Genomic DNA, 23528 nt, shown 5'->3' on the forward strand with positions numbered 1-23528 from the left:
AGATTGGGGGCATATTGTAATATATTTTAGTTGTTTTTCTACTTTACAATATATTATGAACATTTATCCATATTATAATTTAAAAATTATTAAATGGAATTATGTGCTTTTATAACAATGAATTTATTAATCCATTTTAATTGAACATTTAGTTTTCCAGTTATTTTACTATGAATAATGCTGTGGTGAACAATTTTATAGCTTAATTGTTGTACAGATACTTCATTATATTTTTAGCATAAATTCCGAGGTATGGACTTATTTAAATCTTAACTGCATTTTTAGCAACTGAATACCTTGTTGTCAAGCTACTCCCAATACTGAATGAATATTTATTTGCAATATCTATTGATTCATTCAACAAAATATTTATTTAGTGCTTATTTTATACTAGGAAAACATGAATGAAGTATAGAGAGAGATACCTGAGAGGAGGCGAGCAGGGTAGGACTGTTTCTTTGCATTGACTGTTGATCATCGAAACCTTCCACAATTTGATAAATAAAATGTTATTTTGGTTTCTTTCTATTAGGATCAAAATCCTTTTATAAATTACTTGGATAGCCGTTTTCTATTGGGACTTTCTTTGGGCTGACTACCTTGCCTGTGTCTTTGGTGTAGGAGAATTCTGATGTTAATTAGTTCTCTTCCAACTGGCTGCAAATCATGCTGTGTTTTTGTCATCAAAACTATAATTTTTCTTATCAAAATTGGAGAACTTTACTTTCCACTATATGTTGGTGATATATTGATTTTTTTTTTTTTGTCTTTTTGCCTTTTCTAGGGCCGCTTCCTGCGGCATATGGAGGTTCCCAGGCTAGGGGTCGAATTGGAGCTGTAGCCACCGGCCTGCATCAGAGCCACAGCAGCGTGGGATCCGAGCCGCATCTGCAGCCTACACCACAGCTCATGGCCACACCGGATCCCTAACCCACTGAGCAAGGGCAGGGACCAAACCCACAACCTCATGGTTCCTAGTCGGATTCGTTAACCACTGCACCACGACGGGTACTCCTGATGTTTTTTGATTCTATGTTTTATTGCTCTCCTTATATTGGTTCTAAAGCATTATGGTTAAACATCTCTCTTTCTAAAGCACCTTTTCCCCTACTTTACTACCTTATTTTATACTCATCAGTCCAACTCTTGTTTTATGGGGATTCTGATTTTATCTCTAGTTGCTTTAGTATTTCATCACTATGTTGGCTGTCTTGTAGTTATGCATAACATTTCTGGGCATGGATTTATTCTTATCTATCCTGCTGAGGACTTCATTATGCTTGTCAACTTTTTAGGAGAATCAGCCGTCATTATTACTTGTATTGCCCCTTGCTCTTTCCATTTATCTGCTTTGTTCCTTCCGGAACCTCCCAATGTATTTATTTTGGACCTTGTTATTGTAATGTGTATGTTTCGCAGTCTTTCCTATTTTTCATCTCTATTATTCTGTCACAAAATTTTTAAATTTCCTTCCAGTTCATTCGCTCAACTGTTTCTATTTAACCCGTTTAACCTATTAGGCTTTTCATTTAAAAACTACTTTCCCCACAACTTTTTCCTGTCCATTTTCCCTCTTATTGTAGTGATGGCTTATTTCTTGTGGCATTTATTCTTTATCCTGACCAGTTATTTCACTCAGTGCTACATATGGTCTTTCCAATTCTTTTTCTTCATATCTAACGTTCTTGTGGTGGTAATACTTCTTTTATAGTATGTGATGATTCTCACTTGTGGTGTTTACTTGTCTTTGTGATATTTATAGAAATTTGTGATTCATCTTTCAGGTTTTTGTTTTTTTTTTTTTTCCATTTCTGGTAGCTGGTAACTTCTACTGGTGTCCTAGTAAATGTTTAATTACCAGTTCTCCGAGAAAAAGTGCTTAGGTTTGTAGCATATTCCCACCACAGCCAATTTTAAACTACTTAAGTGATGCCATTAAGCATGGAGCTGGAAGAGGTGTGCACACGCAGGCTTTGTAAGCTGATTGTAGGAGCCAACTTCAGAACGCCATCGGCGGAGTTCCCATCATGGCGCAGAGGTTAACGAATCCGACTAGGAACCATGAGGTTGTGGGTTCGATCCCTGGCCTTGCTCAGTGGGTTAAGGATCCAGCATTGCTATGAGCTGTGGTGTAGGTCACAGACACGGCTTGGATCTGGCATTGCCGTGGCTGTGGTGTAGGCCGGCGGCAACAGCTCCAATTCGACTCCTAACCTGGGAACCTCCATATGCCACTGGTGCAACTCTAAAAAGCAAACAAACAAACAAACAAAAAAACCACCAATGGCAATTTTCCTTTTTTAATGTAAATTCTACTGTCCATTAATTTTTGTTATAGTTTACCAGTGCACGTACAGTTTTGCAGCGTAAGAGTTCCCATTAACTAACTCTACTGGGTTTCCAGGACCAGGAGCAATGCTATACGCTCAAAATTAAGAAAGCTTAAAGGAATTCCTGTCGTGGCGCAGTGGTTAACGAATCCAACTAGGAACCATGAGGTTGCGGGTTCGGTCCCTGCCCTTGCTCAGTGGGTTAATGATCCGGCGTTGCCGTGAGCTGTGGTGTAGGTCACAGACGCGGCTCGGATCCCGCGTTGCTGTGGCTCTGGCGTAGGCCGGTGGCTACAGCTCCGATTCGACCCCTAGCCTGGGAACCTCCATATGCTGCGGGAGCGGCCCAAGAAATAGCAAAAAAAGACAAAAAAAAAAAAAAAAAAAAAAAAAAAAAAAAAGAAAGCTTAAAAATATTTGTATGCATTGAAATTCTTGAGTTGGTGAATTTCTCCATTTCCACATCTCTTATTTCATATGTTCTTAATACTGCATCCTATTTCTTATGCATTTGCTTCACACCCTCCCCATTCTGATCTCTCTCTCTCTCTCTCTTGCTTTATTCCTGCTAAATAAGCTTATCAAAGGATTTCTGTGGAAGCAGTCATCTTGTTACATAAACAGTGCTTTAAGAGATACTGAGCTTTTAGAGGTAGACAAGAGCAGATTCCGTGGAAGAGCAGAGCATGTCTCCTGAAAACTATTGAGGTATTCTTGGATGTTTATGGGGAGAGTGCTTTAAATCAGAGGTTGGCAACCTTTGTCTATAAACGGGCAGAGAGTAAAACGTTTGACTCTGTAGGCCATACAGCCTCTCTCCCAATTACTCGGTTCTGCCGTTATAGTGTGAAAGCAGCCATAGATAAATACAGAAACTAATAGATGGCTCTGTTCCAATAAAACTTTATTTACAAGGAGGCAGTGAATTGAATTTGATCTGTGGGCTACAGCTTGCTGAACCCTGCTCTAAAAGATAGTTCATGGGCCTAAAGATTTAATAATATTTTAAAGTGAGCATATGTATGGTTGTTAATAGAAAATTAAATTTAATTCCATTTTCTCTATCAGCACTTGAAAAGATAATTACTGCTTTTAAGATATAATTACTTTTTTTTTCTTGCACATAGTTGAAAGAATCCTTTTGGGTATAGAAGAGACAGAGCAGGGTTTTTTGTAATTAACAATGAGTTTGTATTTTAATATTGTACATATGCTTGCAGGTTGTTAAAGAGTCATTTATAATAAATGTGACAGTAATAAATACATTTTTTTTTATTGATAATGAGTTTGTTGTATACCAGTTCAACTTGGAAACTGCTAGACCTTAAACTATTTTGGGAATCAATAGTTCATTCGGTTTTCTCTTGCACATATTGCATTCCAGAGATAATTGTGGGAGCCTGGAGCTGCTCAGAACAATCTGATTTTTTGCATCTGTGAGGTTTTCTCAAACTTCCTGTGATTTAGTTGGCACATCTCACAAAAGAATTTAAGTATTGATCTAAGCTATGAAAGCACATCATACTTACATTCTTTTATAGCAATTGCTGTGAACCAGTTCAACCTAATAAATTCTCCAGTGTGTCTCATTCATACAACTTGGCCTACTGCTTTGCTCAGAATAGCCATTAACTCCTGTAGGTATGTAATAAGGAGACAGTAGAGTAAATAGCAAGGAGTGAACATATTGGGGTTTCTCGAAAGAACAACTGGTAATTGAAAGCACTAAACTCCCCAAATTATCATGCCCTCCCTTTTCAAGCTACTCTTGAGTCCTATATTGCACCAAGCTATAACTACTAATTTCACTTTAGAGTAATACCAAGATTATGCCCTGGCCATTTATGTTGCTTCTATGCAGTGGTGCCAAATGCTCTCTGCCATGCTGTCAGGAAATATAATTACCAAACTAGTTTTCTGTAATTCACTGGGATTATCCTACTGCACATTCTTTTTCCTTTAATATCCCTTGTGGAACCAGAAGGTTCTGCAGTGACTTAGTGACTTAGTCATAGTGCTACATTTGGAGTCTTTATAATGCAAACCAGGAAAGGTCAGGATGCTCGCTTTTCATAGCAAGATTATTCATTCATTAAAAATTAAAATAGATTATTCATTTCAGGTGGTGAGCTGGATGTTATGATTTCGCACATGCCCATTTCAGCAGCACAGAACTCTAAGAGCCCTGCTTTGTAGCATTTCTGAGGTCATCTTTGCTGGATTCTTTCACACTTTCACTGCAAACTCCTCATTTCTAATTTGTTTGCATCAAATTTATTGAAAATTCATAGGTCTCAATATGAGAAGACAATGAAAATACTTAGATTTGTGGTAGAGAAGGAAAGAAGCTTTTTTCCTTTGATTCTCTTTATTCAATAAACATTTACTCAAATTAGCTATATACTAAGAACAGTGCTGGGCCCTGGGGTTGCGAACATGAATAAAACATAATCCCTTTCCCCAGGAAGGTGATAATGTAGTGTGGAATAGCCATACGAACAAACGGTTGCAATATTATAAGATGCTCATACTAAAAGTATGAACAAAGTGCAGCGAGAAGAGCAAGGAAGGACTGAAGGGTGGCTGGGAGAACACCTCCCCGTTGATGCAGGCCACACGGTGATGGAACAACGATGGAACAACGTATTTTAAATGCTGGAGATTAGCATTTGGAAGATGGAATTAAAATAAAATGTCACAGTAATATCAAAATAAGTGCTAAACAATAAACTTAATGTCGTGAAGGAACTATCACATAAAATATGTGAGTAAAGATAAAATATTTTTCTTTGTAAATTCTTAATTTCTTTAAAGTGGCTTATTCAAAGCAAAAATAATAGCAGTGGGTTATGGGGCTTATAAAATATGTAGTAGTAAAATACACGACAACAAGGACTAGAGGTGAAATTAGAGTATATATACTATTGTTAAGTTTCTTAAACTGTATGCGTGAAGTGGAATAATTGCATCAAAGTAGAAATGCAAAAGAACAAAATTAAATAACATATAAGATCTATCTATGTACTGTAAACTACAAAACATTCCTTAAATAAATTTGAGAGAACTAAAACAAATGGATAAATAGGGGTTCCCGGTGTGGCTCAGTGGAAATGAACCCAACTAGTATCCTTGAGGTTGCGGGTTTGATTCCTGGCCCCGCTCAGTGGGTTAAGGATTCGGCATTGCCTCAGGGTGCGGTGTAGGTTGTAGACATTGCTTGGATCTGGCCTTGCTGTGGCTGTGGTGTCGGCCAGCAGCTCTAGCTCCAGTTTGACTCCTAGCATGGGAACTTCCATATGCTGCATCTGCACTCCTAAAAATAAACAAATATGCTACGATTGTATATAACACATATTATTGGATATAACACTAAATAATAAGTTATCTGTTCTTACCAATGTGATCTCTAGTTCTTATGCGATCCCAATGAAAATCCAGAAGGTTTTCATTTCACTTTGAAACATCTGGCTGATTTTTAAAGTTCTCTGGAAATTCGGAGACCTAGAAGCGTGCCCCAAATATTAAAAAAAAAAAAAAAAAAAGAACAAAAAAGACGAATAAAAACTTGGAGGACGTACCTAATTTCAAAGCTCCAGTAATCAAGATAGGCTGCTATTGGGTTAAAGATAGACAACAGAGTGGAACAGAGCCCTAAAATAGACACTTGTACACTCTGTTAATTTTTTAGCTAAGGCAGCAAGGCAGCTCAACGTGAAAAGTCTTTTCACCAAGAATGCTTGAACAACTGGGTATCCTTAAGAGAAAAAAATGAACTTCAACATCTGCGTTACACCATGAACTAAAATTAGTTGGAAGCCTAAAGTAAAATTAACAGTAAAGTTAACAGTGTAGAGCTTCATGAAGAAAATGTGCAAGAATTCGAGGTGGGCAAACATCCCTTGACAAAAGCAAGAAAGCACTAGTAATGAAAGGAAAATAAATCAGAAAATAAATTTCATAAAATTAAATGTTCATCAGTAAAAGACTTCATTAATAAGCCGAGTATGCAAGCTACAAACTGAAATAAGATATTCATCATACATGTAACTGACAGAAAGCCATTATCTGAACTTGAGAACGTACACAGTTTGTACAGAGAGACACACAACTCCCGTCTCCCACCAACGACCACCGCCAGACGGGCAAAGTACTTGAAAAGGCACTTCACCAAATAAGATAAATAAATGGCCAATAAACACACGGAAAAAGTTGTCGATGATTTCATCAGGAAAATAAAGAATAAAACCAGAATGAAATACTACTGAGCACTCAGTAGAATTATTAAAATTTAGAAAACTGGTAACACCAAGGATGTGAAGCAGCTGCATTTTTACGCCTTTGCTGCAGGGTAGACAATGTGTCTGGAAGTTTTTCATAAATTAAACATATTCCTTCTTTAGGTATTTTCCCCAAAAGAAATGATGACATATTTGTACAAAAGTGCATGTGCATAAATGTTCATGCAGCATTACTGATAATTGAAAAATGGAAACACTTCAAATGTTTAAAATCAGTAGATAAACTGCTACATTTTACTCAGCCACAAAAAGAACTATTGATTCTTATGCCAATATAGATACCTTCTAAAAGCATTATTCTGAGCAAAAGAAACCCAACAAAGAAGAGTACTTACTATATAATTTCATTTAGATGAGTTCTAGGATAAGAAAAACTAATCTATAGTGAAAGAAGTTAGAACATTGTTGGGGGATGGGGCCTATTGTCAAGAACAGGGTACAGGGCTTTCAGCCTCTTCTCTATCTTCATTGGAATGGGAGTTACATGGACATATGCATTTGTCAAAATCTGCCAGCTGGTACACCTAAGAGCCGTTCATTTTACTGTGTGTAAATTATACCCGATCAAAACTAAATTTAATTTTTTAATTTTATTTTTTGTCTTTTAGTCTTTTTAGGGCCACACCCACAGCATATGGAGATTCCCAAGCTAGAGGTTGAATCAGAGCTGTAGCCTGCAGCCTACACCAGAGCCACAGCAACACGAGATCTGAGCCTTGTCTGTGACCTACACCACAGCTCATGGCAACGCCGGATCCTTAACCCACTGAGCAAGGCCAGGGATCGAACCCACAACCTCATGGTTCCCACTCAGATTCGTTAACCACTGAGGCACAATGGGAACTCCCAAAACTCAATTTAAAAAAATTAAAAATGAGAAGTAGAGGTAACTATCTGGCAAAAATTAAACACAAATCTCATGGAAATGCAGTAAAATAATGTCACAGCCTGAAGAGTGAGGATGAAATCGTTTCCTTAGTTGTTTTGCTTTACTTTTATTTATTTTGTGACTGTAATTTAGTAATTTTTTGCCTGTAGAGGATTTAGTTTCTCATGTAACAAACAGAAAGTCTAGAAGTAAAAAAGACCCGGGATTGCTTAATTCAGTATTTTAGTGTTGTCATCAAGAACACAGTTCTTTCTGTTGTCCTGCTTGACACTGCTCAGAATCTCTTCTCAAGATTTCCTGTTAGTGGCTATAATGAGTATTTTGGCTCTGGCATCCACGCATAGATACGGTGCCCAGGGAAAGAATGAAGGACCATAAAGTTCCTTGTGTCGCTTGAACTTTTTTCTATTATGAAATATCACAGACATATCAAATAACATATTTTATACATGTAGGGTTTAAAGAATAATAATGAAACAATTTTACATGACATCACCGCTCAGCTCAAAGTAGGCACAGTGAACCACATGGAAAACCCCTGTTTGCCCCTTCCCAGGGGGATTCTTCCCCTCCCCGGGAGAGCTAACCAAGCTCTTAAATTTTGCATTTTCTATTCTTTTTCTTTTTCTTATAGTTTTAACATAGTAAAAAAGTGCTCTTAAATAATATATTGTTTAATTGTGCACATTTTGTAACTTTCATAAATGTGGTTAACCATGACTTCTTTTCATTTGCTTAACATGTTTATGATATTTTGTCACATTGATTTTTGTTTCTTTATGAAGCCATTTCATTGCTATATAGTATTCCACTGAATGCACTGTAGTGTGTTTATTCATTCATATTCTCTCTGTGGATATTTGCTTTTTCCAGTATTAATTTTTATTACTCATTTCTTTTACTCTTAGAAAAGTATTCTAATGAACTACCTTTCATATGTATCCTGGTAGCAAAACATGAGGGTTTCTCTGGAAATATGTGTAGAAGTAGAATCGTTGCATTTTAGGCTATGCACAGGTTTACTATATAATATTGTTTTCCTCTTAAATTTGGTTGTTCCAGTTCCCAAAACTATTAGTGGAATATAAATATTTCCATCTGATCAGCCTCTTTGCAAAAACTGAGTATTATATTTGTCAGTTTTAAAAAATCAATTTGATAGGTATAAAGAAGTATCTCAGTGTCATTTTAAATTACACATATATTTATGGTCCCTTTTATATTTATTTCTTTTTCTTTTTTTTCTTGTTTCTTTCTCTCTCTCTCTCTTTTTTTTCTTTTTAGGGCCACACCTGTAGCATATGGAAGTTTCTGGACAAGGGACTGAATTGGAGCCCACGCCACAGCCATAGAAATGCTGGATCCAAGCTGCATCTGTGACCTACACTACAGCTCACTGTGATGCCAGATCCTTAACCCACTGAGTGGGGCCAGGGGTTGAACTGGCATCCTCATGGGTACTAGTTGGGTTCATTACCGCTGAGCCACAATGGAAACTCCCTGTATTTCTTTTTCTATGAAATGTATCCCATATTTTTTTGCTCATTACTTTATTGGGTTCTTTGTCTTTTTCTTCTTATATTTTAGGAGTTCTTTATAGATTCTGGATAAATCTTCCTCTGATTATATGTATTTCAAATGTCTTTTCTAAATTTGTGGCCTGCTTATTCGATCACATTTTTTCCTAAACAGAAATGATTCATTTTAAATAGTCTATTTTATCAATAATTTCTTCTATGACTTATTTATGTTGTTTATGATATATTTCTGACATTCAATTACATTTCCTTCTATATTATTTATTTATTTTATAGTGATTTTTATTTTTTCCATTATAGCTGATTTACAGTGTTCTGTCAGTTTTCTGCTGCACAGCAAGGTGACCCAGTCACATATGCATGTATGCGTTCTTTTTTCTCACATTATCCTGCTCCATCACAAGTGACCAGACATAGTTCCCAGTGTTGTACAGCAGGATCCCATTGCTACTCCATTCCAAAGGCTATAGTTTACATCTCTTAACCCCAAATTCCCAGTCCCTCCTGTTCCCTCCCCCTCCCTCTTGGCAGCCACAAGTCTATCCTCCAAGGCCATGATTTTATTTTCTGTGGGAAGGTTCATTTGTCCCCTGTGTTAGATTCCAGGTATAAGTGAAGTCATATGGTATTTGTCTTTCTCCTTCTGACGTACTTCACTTAGTATATTATTTAAAGTTTGGCCTCTCCTAAATTTTTTACTCCATCTAGAATTGTGTTTTGTATACAATGTGAGGTAGGAATTGTAAAGAACTTTGAAGAATATGAGATATTACTCTGCTTGCAGGCTAACAAAGTAGCTTGCCACAATTTCATGGATGCTGGTGCAAGACACAATATCTGGGTCAGATCAAAGTTCTTTATTACATTAACAGGAGGAGCTGGAGCGTCGGAATTCATTCTAGTTCCTCAGGCCCCATTTTCCATATAGTGACTCAAAGAAGGTCGGGTGACTACTGCACATGGAGTGAACTGTGTTATAGACGAGGAACCCCAAGCTTATGGAACCCAAATCTTTTTGAGTGGGTGGTTAGCCTGGCTGACCTTTGCCCCAGGAGGACACCTTATCCGTATTATACTGGAGAGTAATCAAACCTGCCCCTTGCTCTGGGGGGAGGTATGTCTTTCTCCTCCAAGGCTGTTTGCTCTATAACCATCCTTGAGAAGATGGTCAGGAATAAAAAGTAGCCAGTGCTTCTGCTGGTAAGGTGTGAGAAATATGAGAGGTCCGTAGAGAATTGTCTCTTAACAGGGATGTGATTCCTGCCTCCCCTGGCTTCAGTATTTAGGACCAGTTGTCTCTGCGTAGTTTCTTCTTTCCCCCGATATCTTTAATATAATCGGGTTTAAATGTCTGTATTAATGTAATATAACATCAGGTTTTCATACATGTATGCATCTGTTTCTAGGCTCTCTGTTGTGTTAATTCCTAGCTTATCTCTGCATCATCTCCACAGATCTTTACTTACTACAGCTTTATAGTAAATCTGGCTCTCTGGTAGAGTAATTCCCTCCCTAAACCCCACAAATACTCACCATGTTCTTCAGAAACATCATGTATTCTTGGCCTTTCATTCTTCCTTATATTTAAAAACCTACACAGGTTCCAATGTGAAATGTTTTTTGTTGCCATTCAGACCTTCCTTCTTGGGTTTGTTTTGCTTGCTCCAGGATTTGCTTAAAACTTCCTGCAGTGAACTTGAGGTAGGTGTCCCCAGTGTGACTTCCTGCCGTACCAGAGATGGGCTCCAAGCTTTGGTTCCTATGCTCTGCATGCTGTCCTTTAAAAGCAAATGTCCTGGTCTTCAGACATCAGCAGATGGTCTGGGGACAAGTGACAGGTTCAGTTCATTTTCTTCTCTGCATGGATCCTTTCACGTTGTTTTCAGCCTCACAGAATTTTTGTTGCCTTTTGTGGGGTGCAGCTCAGCTATGCAGTTTTAAAAGACATTTTGTATATTTCATCGAACCTTTTTATGAGTTTTGTACCAAAAGCGATTTTTAGGATATCTAATGGTTCATATTGCCAGAGAAAAAAGAATCTTGTGCCAGTAGTGGTTTTAAAATTATTTAATCTCACAGAATTCTGTCTTTTATACAGTGAACATTCAACAAAAAATACTTAATTGAACTGAATAAGATTTTGGTTGGGTTTTTCTGATGCTCCTTCATCATTTCCAGATAACCCAGTATGTAATTTGATATTTACACCATTAAGTGATTTTATCCTCTCCTTAAAACTTTACAAAGTTAAAAAATACTTCAAACATATAGAAGATAATGTAGTTGAAATCTTTGTACTTACCACCAAGATTAAACACATGTTAATAGAGTTTCTTATTTTTTTTGGTCAATGGTTAATACTGTTAGATAATAAAGCAATGTATATTATTTTGTGTACTTTACATTTTTGCATTAATAATACAGTGCTATTCATACTTTTTGAAACCTGTTTTTTTCCCCCACTAAAAATCATGTTTGAAATATTTATCTATGCTGATACCTTAAACTCTAATTCAATTATTCCGTCTTGTCTATAATTTGATTATAAATTAAATCTTATTTAGTAGCCCCTTTATTCTACAATAAACATTCATATATATCTGTATAGCCTCTTGAGCATATAGTTGAGAACTGAAACTGTTCTATAATAGGATATACTTAACTTTAATGTATTAGATATATCCAGTTTTTTATATCTAGTCTTTATAGTTGTGATGACATTGATCATTATTGAAGATAGGACTTTTATACCTTATTATTTAGTACTTAGAGTTTGTGAAGAGTATCTATTGCTGGTCTGGATTATGTTGAATATATATTGTGCATGACGCCTTGTGTATAATTAAAATTATACTAAATGTTACACTATTAAATAAGGAATAATTAGATAATTTGGAAATTCATGGTCCTCCCTTTTTTTTCTGTAGGTATTTATGAGCCTCCATTTATTGTACTACTGCAGTGAACCAACCTTGGATGTGAAAATTGCCTTTTGTCAGGTGTGTGTTCCTTACAGGTAAAACAAGGTACAGTATATTCCCTTGTATTTCCATTTTGCCATCTCATCTTGTACGTGTTCCACACTAAAGTTAGTGTTTATGTAATATTAAAAGTAGCTTAGGAAGTAGAATGGTGTACCTAGGTGGTTTTTCTTGTTCAGTTTATTTACATTAGAGTGGAAATAAAGAGAATTTTTTTCAATATAATGATTTTTATTTTTTTCCATTATAGCTGGTTTACAGTGTTATATCAATTTTCTACTGCACAGCATGGTGACCCAGTTACACTGACATGTATACATTCTTTTTTCTCCCATTATCATGCTCCATCCTAAGTCACCAGACATAGTTCCCAGTGCTACACAGTAGGATCTCATTGCTAATCCAGTCCAAAGGCAATAGTCTGCATCTGTTAACCCCAAGCAGTCCATCCATCCCACTCCCTCCCCCTCCCCCTTGGCAACCACAAGACTATTCTCCAAGTCCATGATTTTCTTTTCTGTGGAAAGGTTCATTTGTGCCATATATTAGATTCCAGATATAAGTGATATCATATGGTATTTGTCTTTCTCTTTCTGACTTACTTCACTCAGTATGAGAGTCTCTAGTTCCATCCATGTTGCTGCAAATGGCATTATTTTGTTCTTTTTTCTGGCTGAGTAGTATGCCATTGTGTATATATACCACATCTTCCTAATCCAATCATCTGTTGATGGACATCTTTGGGTTGTTTCCATGTCTTTGGCTATTGTGAATAGTGCTGCAATGAACATGAGGGTGCATGTGTCTTTTTCAAGGAAAGCTTTGTTCGGAGAGACGCCCAAGAGTGGGATTGCTGGGTCATATGGTAGTTCTATGTATAGTTTTCTAAGGTACAGCCATACTGTTTTCCATAGTGGTTGTACCAGATTACATTCCCACCAACACTGCAGGAGGATTCCCTTTTCTCCACACTCCCTCCGGCATTTGTTATTTGTGGACTTCTTAATGATGGCCATTCTGACTGGTGTGAGGTGGCATCTCCTGGTAGTTTTGATTTGCATTCCTCTAATAATCAGTGATGTTGAGGAATTTTTGATAACTATAAATATAGTATTTAATCACTGTATAAAGTGATTTCTAACGAGATTTAACATCATTAACATGTCTTTTTCAGATCTTAAGATGTGGTTTTAATCATCAAAATAGCTGAAGTCTATGATGTTATTTTTCATGCAAGGACTGATGAGTCACAAGTATTTTCAGCACCCAAATGTGATAATAAGCAGGTGGTGCTCAGTCTATTTTTTGATGCTCAGTTCTAACCAGTTGTTGGTCAAGAGGCTGAATAACCATAATGACAAATAAAGGTATCTTTAATCTCACTGAACTCTAGTAAGAAGACAGTGTGTGCGTAATAGACCAGATGAGAGTCTGTACCCTTGTGTTCCTACAAACTCTATTTTATTATGTTTTTATTTTTATTTTGCTTTTTAGGGCCACACCTGAAGCATATGAAAGTGCCTAGGCTAGGGGTCGAATCAGAGCTGCAACTGCTGGCTTACACCACAGTCACAGCAACATGGGATCCAAGCCGCATCTGCGACCTACACCACAGCTCCTGGCAACACCGGATCCTTAACCCACTGAGCACGGTCAGGGATTAAACCTGAATCCTCCTGGATATTAGTCAGCTTCATAACTGCTGAAGCACAATGGGAACTCCCATACAACTTTTATTCTTAAAGGGGCTCCCTGGGACCCCTGTACTTACTGTAAGTATGTTTAAGTAGTTCTAACTTAAGCCTGTTGTCATGGCATAATTATAGTGCTTAATTTACTCTCAGGAATTGTTATTTGGCCAGTAAATTATATGGTAACTCTATACACACCCCAAGCAGACAGTACTTCCATTTTCCTGTAATGATTTTCATTGTATCTTCTCATTGAGATGGGCTGTAAACAGAGAATGACATGCATCCCTTGAAATAAAGTTTAGAAAATAACTCTACATGGCTAATGATGCATATACCAAACAAAACCCTTGATCTTTCCTCCAAAATTGTTGTGCTCTAATTCAGTAAATGCTAAATTCATCTTTCTGGCTGCTTGGAATAAAATCGTCAGAATCATCTTTTAGGAAACACTTTGCATCCAATCTGTCAGAAAATTCTGTTGGCTCTACATTAAAAATATATCTGGTTCCCACTTCTCACCATTTCCCTCACTACCATTCTGCTCCAAACTACCATCGTCTCTTGCCTGGTTTCTTGCAAGAGCTTACACCTTTGCTCACCCCCACATGGTTTACTCTCAAAACATCATCAAGAGAGATATTTGAAAAATATAAAGTGACATCATGACTGCTTGGTTAAAACAAAACAAAACAGAAAAAAATGTTTATCCAAGTGAAATATTTTCCCATCACCCTTACGGCAAAAATTCGTAAATACCTAAGCCGTTGCCATGTAGCCACCTGGACACCCCTCTCTGAAATGTTCTTCCCTCATTATCCACTTTGCCCACTCCTTCAGCATTTTCAAGACTTGGCGCAGATGTCATTTTTCAGGGAGTCCTTCCTGACCACCGCATTGAAAACTGCCCCTTCCTAAGGGCCACTGCCTCCCAGCTTCCTCGCCTTTCTTTACTTTTCCCTCCAGGCACTTTGGGGTATGTGACCCACTAGGTATCTAACTTAGTATGTTGTCCTCCCCTTTCTCTCTCTCTCGCCGCTGGAATACATTTTTCACTTGAGCAGGGATTTTTGCAGAGCTGTGCTGGAGCCAGTTCTCACAGGCTCACCAAGCTCATGAGCGCTGACTGTGTACACCTCTTCCCAGCTCTAAGTTCAGCGACGTCAGGTCGGTACATTGAACTATCAGGATAGGAATATGTGCATGATATAAATAAACAGTTGCTACAGATAAATGCTCCTGCCTCCGTCGCCCCCAGCTAGCTGTTGAACAATTACCAGTACCTGGTTGGGACTTTGTCCTTTGTGTACCAGCAGTACTGTAGTGCTGACGATAGTTAGCATTGGATGGGCTCTCACCAGATGCTTGCCGAATGAAGGAATGAATAGCATAAGTTTGGTTAATGGAGGCAGTTGCAGCTGTGATCATCTCTGGTGAAAATGAAGCAGGTCTGAATTTCTGGTTAGACTATCTGGGTCTACCATTTGTAAGCTGTATGACTATGAGCCATTTCCTTAGTGTCCACAATCCTAGCCATTTACCGTGAGTGCCAACACTTAAGAAACAAACTACAGACAAACAAAAAAATAATGTTTATGTACTTCCAGATTAAATCTGAACTTCAAAACTATCCAAAAAATCTTTTTTTTTTCAAATAATGATTTTTGTTTTTTTCCAAAAAATTTTAAAACTTTAGCCAGTTCTTTTTATTCCAGGGAGTTTTTATGTAGGTTGAAGCTATTTTTAAATCAGCTCCCAAAATGTGGGTACAGATGTACACTGTCTGTTTCTAGGAAGAGTCCTTTTAAAGCAAAGGAATAAAGAGAATAAACGAAGCATGAACTTTCTTAATGACTCTGATTTGTTTTTCTTCTTACTATGAACTTTCAATACCTAGAAAATATACCTGTATATTCTCTAACTTAAAAAAATTAAAAATGTCATAGCAAGCAGAGTATGTCTAGCTGTGGCTCAGACCATTTTATTTACTTTCCATGTAGAATATTTATTGGGTAACAGTGTTTTATTTTTCTTCCTGTAGCTTCATGCCCCATTTACTGTTCTAGCAATTTAAAGAAAATAGTGTATTTATTTTTAGAGGCAGAATTTTCTACTTGGCTTTGCTTTCAAACTATGTGCTTTAGAAGCTCCTCATTTCATGAGACATCTGATGTTTCCCTGAGATGCTGTGCTGTTTAACACCGTCTCCAGCAGGGTTGGGTGGCTCCCAGCTTCTTGCCACACAGACAATACACCAAGACCTGTAAGTTACTTGCTAACAATCAGTGATCAAGTGTATCCAGAATCCAGGTCTCTTAAGTCTTAATCTGTGGCTTAAAAATCATGTCATATTTCTATTTTTTTCACTGGTGTCAGTAAGAAATCACAGAAAATATATAAAATAAGGTGTTCCCTGGTGGCCTAGCAGTTAAGAATTCAGGATTATCACTGCTGTGATTTGTTGTCGCGACTGTGGCTCAGGTTTGATCCATGGCCCAGGAACTTCCATATACCATGAGCATGGATAAATAAAAATAAAAACAAATAAGTTAAAAAAAGAAAAGGGCTTGTAATGAATATAAAAATACATTATATATATACATACATATATATATGTATGTATATATATGTATGTATATATAAAAATACATTATATATATACATACATATATATATATGTATGTATATATATATATACACACACACACACATATATATAAAATTTAACTGCCCAGGTAGCTATTTATCAATAGTAAATATGAACATTATCTGTAGTGGTATTAACTTTATTTCTCAGTTGCATTATTTGAAGAACATGGGATTCATTGAATTTTTTTAGTTACTCCTATTTTGTTGTTGTCTTTTTCTTTCAAAAAAAGGCATCAAGCAATTTTGCAGGCAAAATGTCTCTTGTTACATTCTGGGGAGAAATTTGTCTTAGAGAATAAAAAAAATCTTTAGTTTGCACTTGCGTGAATCCTTTACAAAAATATGGACTAACAGAGAATTGAAAGTGCAAAAATTCTTGATCCTCCTGAGAAAGAGGTAAGCCTTCTTTCCTCAATTGAAGAAGTGCAGAGCTGTTCAGTTTCACTCTATGAATTGAAAAAAAATTCTGCAAAAAGTCCTATTTTTGGAACTCTACAGTGCTCAATAGATGAGTCAGGGTTTTAACCAAGAAATATATACTCAGAGAGATAGTGCGTTGGAAACTACATGCACACTCAGTGGTATCTACAGTCTTTACCAGATCCTAATATGTGATGAGTCAGGGTTTTAACCAAGAAGTATATACACAGAGAGATAGTGTGTTGGAAACCACATGCACACTCACTGGTATCTACAATCTTTACCAGATCCTAATATGTGATGAGTCAGGGTTTTAACCAAGAAGTATATACTCAGAGAGTTAGTGTGTTGGAAACCACATGCACACTCACTGGTATCTACAGTCCTTACCAGATCCTAATATGTGATGAGTCAGGGTTTTAACCAAGAAATATATACTCAGAGAGATAGTGCGTTGGAAACTACATGCACACTCAGTGGTATCTACAGTCTTTACCAGATCCTAATATGTGATGAGTCAGGGTTTTAACCAAGAAGTATATACACAGAGAGATAGTGTGTTGGAAACCACATGCACACTCACTGGTATCTACAATCTTTACCAGATCCTAATATGTGATGAGTCAGGGTTTTAACCAAGAAGTATATACTCAGAGAGTTAGTGTGTTGGAAACCACATGCACACTCACTGGTATCTACAGTCCTTACCAGATCCTAATATGTGATGAGTCAGGGTTTTAACCAAGGAATATATACTCAGAGAGTTAGTGTGTTGGAAACCACATGCACACTCAGTGGTATCTACAGTCTTTACCAGATCCTAATATGTGGGTCATCATTGGTTGTGCAGGTTTGTGTTTTCCCTGCTCAATGGTGACTGCCTCTGTGGCAGGTCCAGGGCCTCCTTATCCTTTTCTTCCAAGCCCAGAATTCTATCTTAATTCAGTAAGTGTTCAATAAATGCCTTTTAAATAAAAAAGGGTAACTACAAACTCAGAAAAACACTAGGATTTGAATAGAAATTTGCTCACCTTTCACAATCAAATCGATTTCGCAGCATCTTAACGACTTGTTTATTAATTTATTTAATTGCATTTTGGTTAATTTGCTGTCACAAATTAATGTTAACCTAGCATTTATCTGAAAAGAAAATGATTTCTTTACTCGCAGAAAGGCTGAGACACAGAGGGTTCAAGTTCATGAATCAACAATTATGAGTTTAAGTAATGCTAGAAATAAAGGGACTGAGCTCAGTGCTCTTATTTTTCTCTATGATGAGAAATGCTTCATCCCATCTTACATTTTCTATATAAAGAGATATCCACAATCGCCTGACGGTTGATTGGTTCCATCATTCTTTTATTCAGCACATCTTTACTGGATGTCTGTATATGTGTCTGAAACTTGCAGAAACTAGGCATACAGGGTGAATACAGTGGTTACTCTCCTTGAAGAACACACTGTCTGGTCGAAAGCACAGTAGAGAGTGTCCAGGCTTATAAACAGAAAGAAAACCTATTTCTCTCTGAGTTGAAGATCTCAGTGATAACCGTGGGCTACGCAATAAAGAGTCAGAAAAAAGAACACCCCAGTACCTACCAAATTCTTACCATGCATGAAGACTTCATTAAGATTTTATCTCATTTAATCTTTATAACACCATTAGTTATCAAGACAGAATCCAATTATGTTTTATCCTGGAGTTGGAGATCTCAGCCACTGTACTTGAAGGTCTTTCTCTGGTCCCATTATGAACTCGAAATCATCTATCGGTTGTGCAGTATTTTGACTCAAGTGAGTAGCAACAAAACATAAATAAAAACCAAAATACTATGACTAAATGCAAAGAAGCCTAAGATTCTATTAGTCACCAGTAGATAAAAAAACATTTACATAAATTCTCAGAATAATTGTGATACATAAGGTCTAAAATATTATTGGGGATATGACAGAAATAGCAGTCTTTTTGTGGAGTTCTTATGGTCAAAATTGTTCTTCCATATCTTTTGAGTTCTGTTTTTTTTGTATAGCACCTTGTGAGATGTGCTAGCCAAGACTGAGCATGTTGAATTTTTTCTAGTTAAAGCAGCCTTTTTCTTAATAGATATAAAATGTTACTAGATAACTAGTTAATTTTTATTTTATTAATCTAATTATCTGGATAACAAAAGCTCTTTGTGTATATATGTAATAATTTTCCTAGCCACAGATGATGGCTGTTCTAAATAAATGAAAATTTGTCTCTTAAGCGAATTTCAAGGGAGTAAATTTAGTGTTATATTTATGTCTTATACCTTGGGCAGTTTTTTTTCTAAAGAGTTATTAAGTAATTATCCTAGTTAATAAATAGATTCAGTTATTATACTAAAGATTATCTAACAAAAAATGTAAAGGTCCTACCCAAGATTTGGTCTATAATGATGAACTTCTCTGTATTGGTTTATGTGAGAATCTGTTTGGTTTGCTCAAAGCGCAAAATGTTTGGATTTGACTTCTTGTTGAATGATCTTAACCTGAATGTAAATCTAGCTTAATATTATGAGTTTAATTATGGTTGAGATTTTAATCAAATTAAATGAAGTTATTGCTTATATCTGTCAAAATAATTGTGCTGTAAAATATCCCAGAATTATCAAATGTGTAGAATTCAGGGTAATCAGTTCAGTGGTTAGATCATTGTGGTAATGAAGCTGGCATTCCAAGTTTGATCCTGTAAGGGACAATTTAATATTGAACTCCATAATGGCAGGAGCTTTGTATTCACAGTTCTTAGAATATTGCTTGCCACGTTTTAAGACCAGAATAAATATTCATTGAATGAAAGACACACTTCAGTGGAGGATAGACTTCAAATCTCAGCAACATATCAGAACAAATTTATTTCCTGTTATACCAAATCTAGGACTATTTCCTGTTATACCAAGTCAAGGACCAGTAGTAAGGACTCTCCTCTCTCTGGTGCCTCAGGACAGGCATCTCGTGAGGTCCGGTTAAGACATCAGAGCATGGAAAGAGATGGACTGGGAGGCACGCCCCCTATGGGCCCCTGCATTTCAGCGACACCTGCCCCTCCTGCTTATAGTCCGTTGGCCAGATTAGTCACTTGGCCCCAACAGAACTGCACAGGAGGCTGGGAAATGCAGTGGATCCCATGCATATCCATGGAACAGCTGTCTCCACCCCAAATGAGAACACGGAAAAATATTTTATTACCTAGCCATTCTGAACTCCGTTGGTTATGTATTGATTTTATAGCAGTATCATAGGGTCTTGGGATGGCACCAGGGGTCAGGCCAACTTTTGGTTAAAAACATTCTAAAAATATGAATTATTTATGTCTTTAAATATTGTCTAATTTCTCAATAGTAATGATAACTATAGTAATAATAATAATAACAATTTTGTTGAGAGCTTCCTATAAGCCTATACCATGCTAAAAGCTTTACATAAGTTATCACATTTAAGCTTCCCACTAATCTAAAGAAGTAGATTACAGGCATACCTCATTGCACTGTGCTTCACTTTCTCGTACTTTGCGGATACTGTGTTTTTTACAAATTGAAGGTTTGTGGCAGCCCTTCCTTGAGCAACTTTATTAGCGCCATTTTTCCAATAGCATTTGCTCACCTTGCGTCCCCATGTCACATTTTGGTAATTCTCACAGTATTTCATTACTTTTATACTTGTTATGATAAACTTGTTTAAACATTTCCATTGCTGTTATATTTGTTGTGGCATCCTGTGATCAGTGATATTTGGTGTCGCTATTGTAATTGTTTGGGGGCGTGATGAACGGCACCCTTATAAGGTGGGGAACTTAATTGATAAAATGTGTGTTCTGACTGCGCCACTGATCAGCTGTTCCCCTGTCTTTCTCCCTCTCCTTGTGCCTCCTTACTCCCTGAAACGCAAAAGTATTGAAGTTAGGCCAGTTAATAATCTTACAGTGGCCTCTAAGTATTGCAGTGAAAGGAAGAGTCCCTCATTTGTCACTTCTAAAAATAAGCCTACTGAGGAAGTCATGTCAGGAGCAGAGATAAGCCAAAAGCCAGGCTTCCTGTGCCAAACAGTTAGCCAAGGTTCTTGAAGGAAATTAAAAGTGCCACTCCAGTAAACGCATGGATGATGAGAAAAGGAAACATCCTGTTGCTGATGTGGAGAAAGTTTTGGTGGTCTGGATAGAAGATCACACCAGCTGCAACCTTCCCTTAAGTCAGAATCTAGTCCAGAGCAAGGCCCTAACGCCTCTCAATTCCGTGAAAGCTGAGAGAGGGGAGAAAGCTGCAGAAGAAACGTCTTTTAAGCCAGCAGAGGTTGATTCATGAGGTTTCAAGAAGGAAGTTATCTCCGTAACATAAAAGTGGAAGATGAAGCGGCAAGTGGTGATGTAGAAGCTGCAGCAAGTTATCCAGAAGCTCTAGCCTCAGCTAGTAGTTAATGAGGTGGTGACACTGAACAACACATTTCCAACGTAGATGAGACAGCCTTCTTTGGGAAGGGGATGCCTTTTAGGATTCTCATGGCTAGAAAGGAGAAGTCGACGCCTGGCTTCAAAGCTTCGAAGGACAGGGCGACTCTCTTGTTGGGGCTGATTGACTTTGAGTTGACGCCAGTGCTTATTTACTATTCTGAAAATCCAGGTCCCTTAAGAATGATGCTAAATCTACTCTGCCTGTGCTCTAGAAATGGAACAACAAAATCTGGATGACAGCATGTACATTTAAAATATACTGAATAATTTAAGCGCGCTGTTGAGACCTACTGCCCCCCAAAAAAGACTCCTTTTGGAATATTACTGCTCATTGACAATGCACCTGGTCACCAAGAACTCTGATGGACATAGTCCATATAGTGAGATTAATGTTGTTTTCATGCCCGCTAAAACAGCATTCATTCTGCAGCCCATGGATCAAGGAGCAGTTTTGACTTTCGAGTCTTATTATTTAAGACATTTCGTAATGAGTCCTCTGATGGATCTGGGCAAAGCAAATTGAAAACCTCCTGGAATGGATCCATATTCTAGATGTCGTTAAGAACATTGGTGATTCGTGGGAAGAGGTCAAATACTAATGTAACAGGAGTTTGGAAGAAGTTGACTCTAGCCCTCATGGATAATTTCGAAGGGTTCAAGGCTTCTGCAGAGGAAGTAACCGCAGATGTGGTGGAAATAATAAGAGAACTGGAATTAGAAGTGGAGACTGAAGATGTGACTGAATTGCTGCCATCTCATGTTAAACTTGAGCAGATGAGGAGTTACTTCTTACGGATGAGCAAAGAAAGTGAGATGGAATCTACTCCTGGTAAAGATGCTGTGACATTTGTTGAAATGACAACAAAGTCTTTAGAATGTTACATAAACTTAGTGGATAGAGGAGCAGCAGGATTTGAGAGGATTGACTCCCATTCTGAAAGACGTTCCACTGTGGGTAAAGTGCTGTTAAACTGTTTTGCATCCTACAGAAAAGTAGCTCATGAAAGGAAGTCAATCGATGCGACATACTTCATTGTTGTCTTATTTTGAGGAATTTCCACAGCCACGTCAACCTGCAGCAATACCCACTCTGATCGGTCAGCAGCCATCAACGTCGACACAGGTTTCTTCAAGCAAAGATCATGACTCTGATGACCCATGGTGGTTAGCATTTTTAAGCAATAAAATATTTTAAACTTAGGATATGTATTTTTTAGACAATAATTATTGCACACCTAACAGACTATAGTAAAATGTAAATATAACTTTTTTTTTTTAATTGGCCATGTCTGTGTCACGTGAAAGTTCCTAGGCCAGGGACCAACCCTGTGCTACAGCAGCAATCCATGCCACCACAGTGATAACACTGGATCCTTAACCTGCTGCGTCACAAGGAAACTCCTAAACATAATTTTTATGTGTACTGAAAAACCAAAAAATTTGTGTGCTCTCTTTATTGTGGTGCTCTGGAACAGAACTCACTATATCTTCAATATATGCATATATTGCCCTCAAACCATAAATAAAGACCCTAGGACTAATTGCAAAAAGCTTGCCCAAGGCTTCACAGTAAGGATTCTTCGATGAAAGTGGATTTTTATGATTTGCTGGATCTTTCAAGTGAAAAATGAGAATACCAAGTCTTTCATGAAATGATTTATTAGACACCTAGCCCAGTATCTGGTCCTGCTACCAGCTTGGTGCATAGAAAGTACTCAAGCAGTGCTAGTTGCCTCTCTTTCTGTATAAAGAATGTGCCTACTCTCTTATTGGTTACTATACTATTCTTTTTCACATAATTAAAAATAGTATTAAGCACAATTTATGTCCTAAGAGTTTTTATTGAATTACTGATTTGTAATAAGCCATTGATTCCACTGAGTAACCACCTCTGGGCCAAACAGTATAAAAGTGATATAGGATCCAGACTGTGGTGCCCCTTAGAGAGTAACGCTTCAAGAAGTTGCATGGCGAAACTGTGCTCTGGGCAGAACAAAATCCAGTCCTTAATGTCATTAAGGATTGTCTCAGGTCTACCCCTTCAAATCCATATGTAGATAATTTGATTCTCATTTAAAGTGGATTCAACACCTGCCTCTCTGCCGTCACAGACAGACTAGCAGGCATTGTTTCTGCTGATTTTTTGTAACAGCCTTGGCGCATCATGAGCAACTCAATGTGCTGGTCCTCACTGTAAGACTGAAACGCTCATTATCATTTGTGTCAATTCAGAATCACCACTTTTTGGCCGATACTCTTCA

General features: G+C 37.3%; 1 protein-coding gene across 38 annotated transcripts in view; it reads left to right on the forward strand.

Moving 5' to 3' along the window:
- MAPK10 (mitogen-activated protein kinase 10) overlaps positions 1-23528 on the forward strand; it is a 454812-nt gene that overhangs the window by 301540 nt on the left and 129744 nt on the right. For 19 of the 38 annotated variants that reach the window (XM_084973649.1, XM_084973661.1, XM_084973660.1 and 16 more), the window contains one exon: positions 11983-12054. In XM_084973649.1, coding sequence (XP_084829775.1) covers positions 11989-12054 — 66 coding nt within the window. In that variant the 5' untranslated portion in view covers positions 11983-11988. Of the gene's footprint in view, positions 1-11982; positions 12082-23528 lie in introns of all 38 variants that reach the window. The other 19 variants (XM_084973669.1, XM_084973666.1, XM_084973657.1 and 16 more) reach the window with 1 other exon arrangement.

The sequence above is a fragment of the Sus scrofa genome, chromosome 8 (genome assembly GCF_054392235.1).
Source record: "Sus scrofa isolate SSC_HxYL_T2T_F1_AM1 chromosome 8, Sscrofa_HxYL_maternal_Yorkshire_Landrace_v2.0, whole genome shotgun sequence".
NCBI classification, from domain to species: domain Eukaryota; kingdom Metazoa; phylum Chordata; class Mammalia; order Artiodactyla; family Suidae; genus Sus; species Sus scrofa.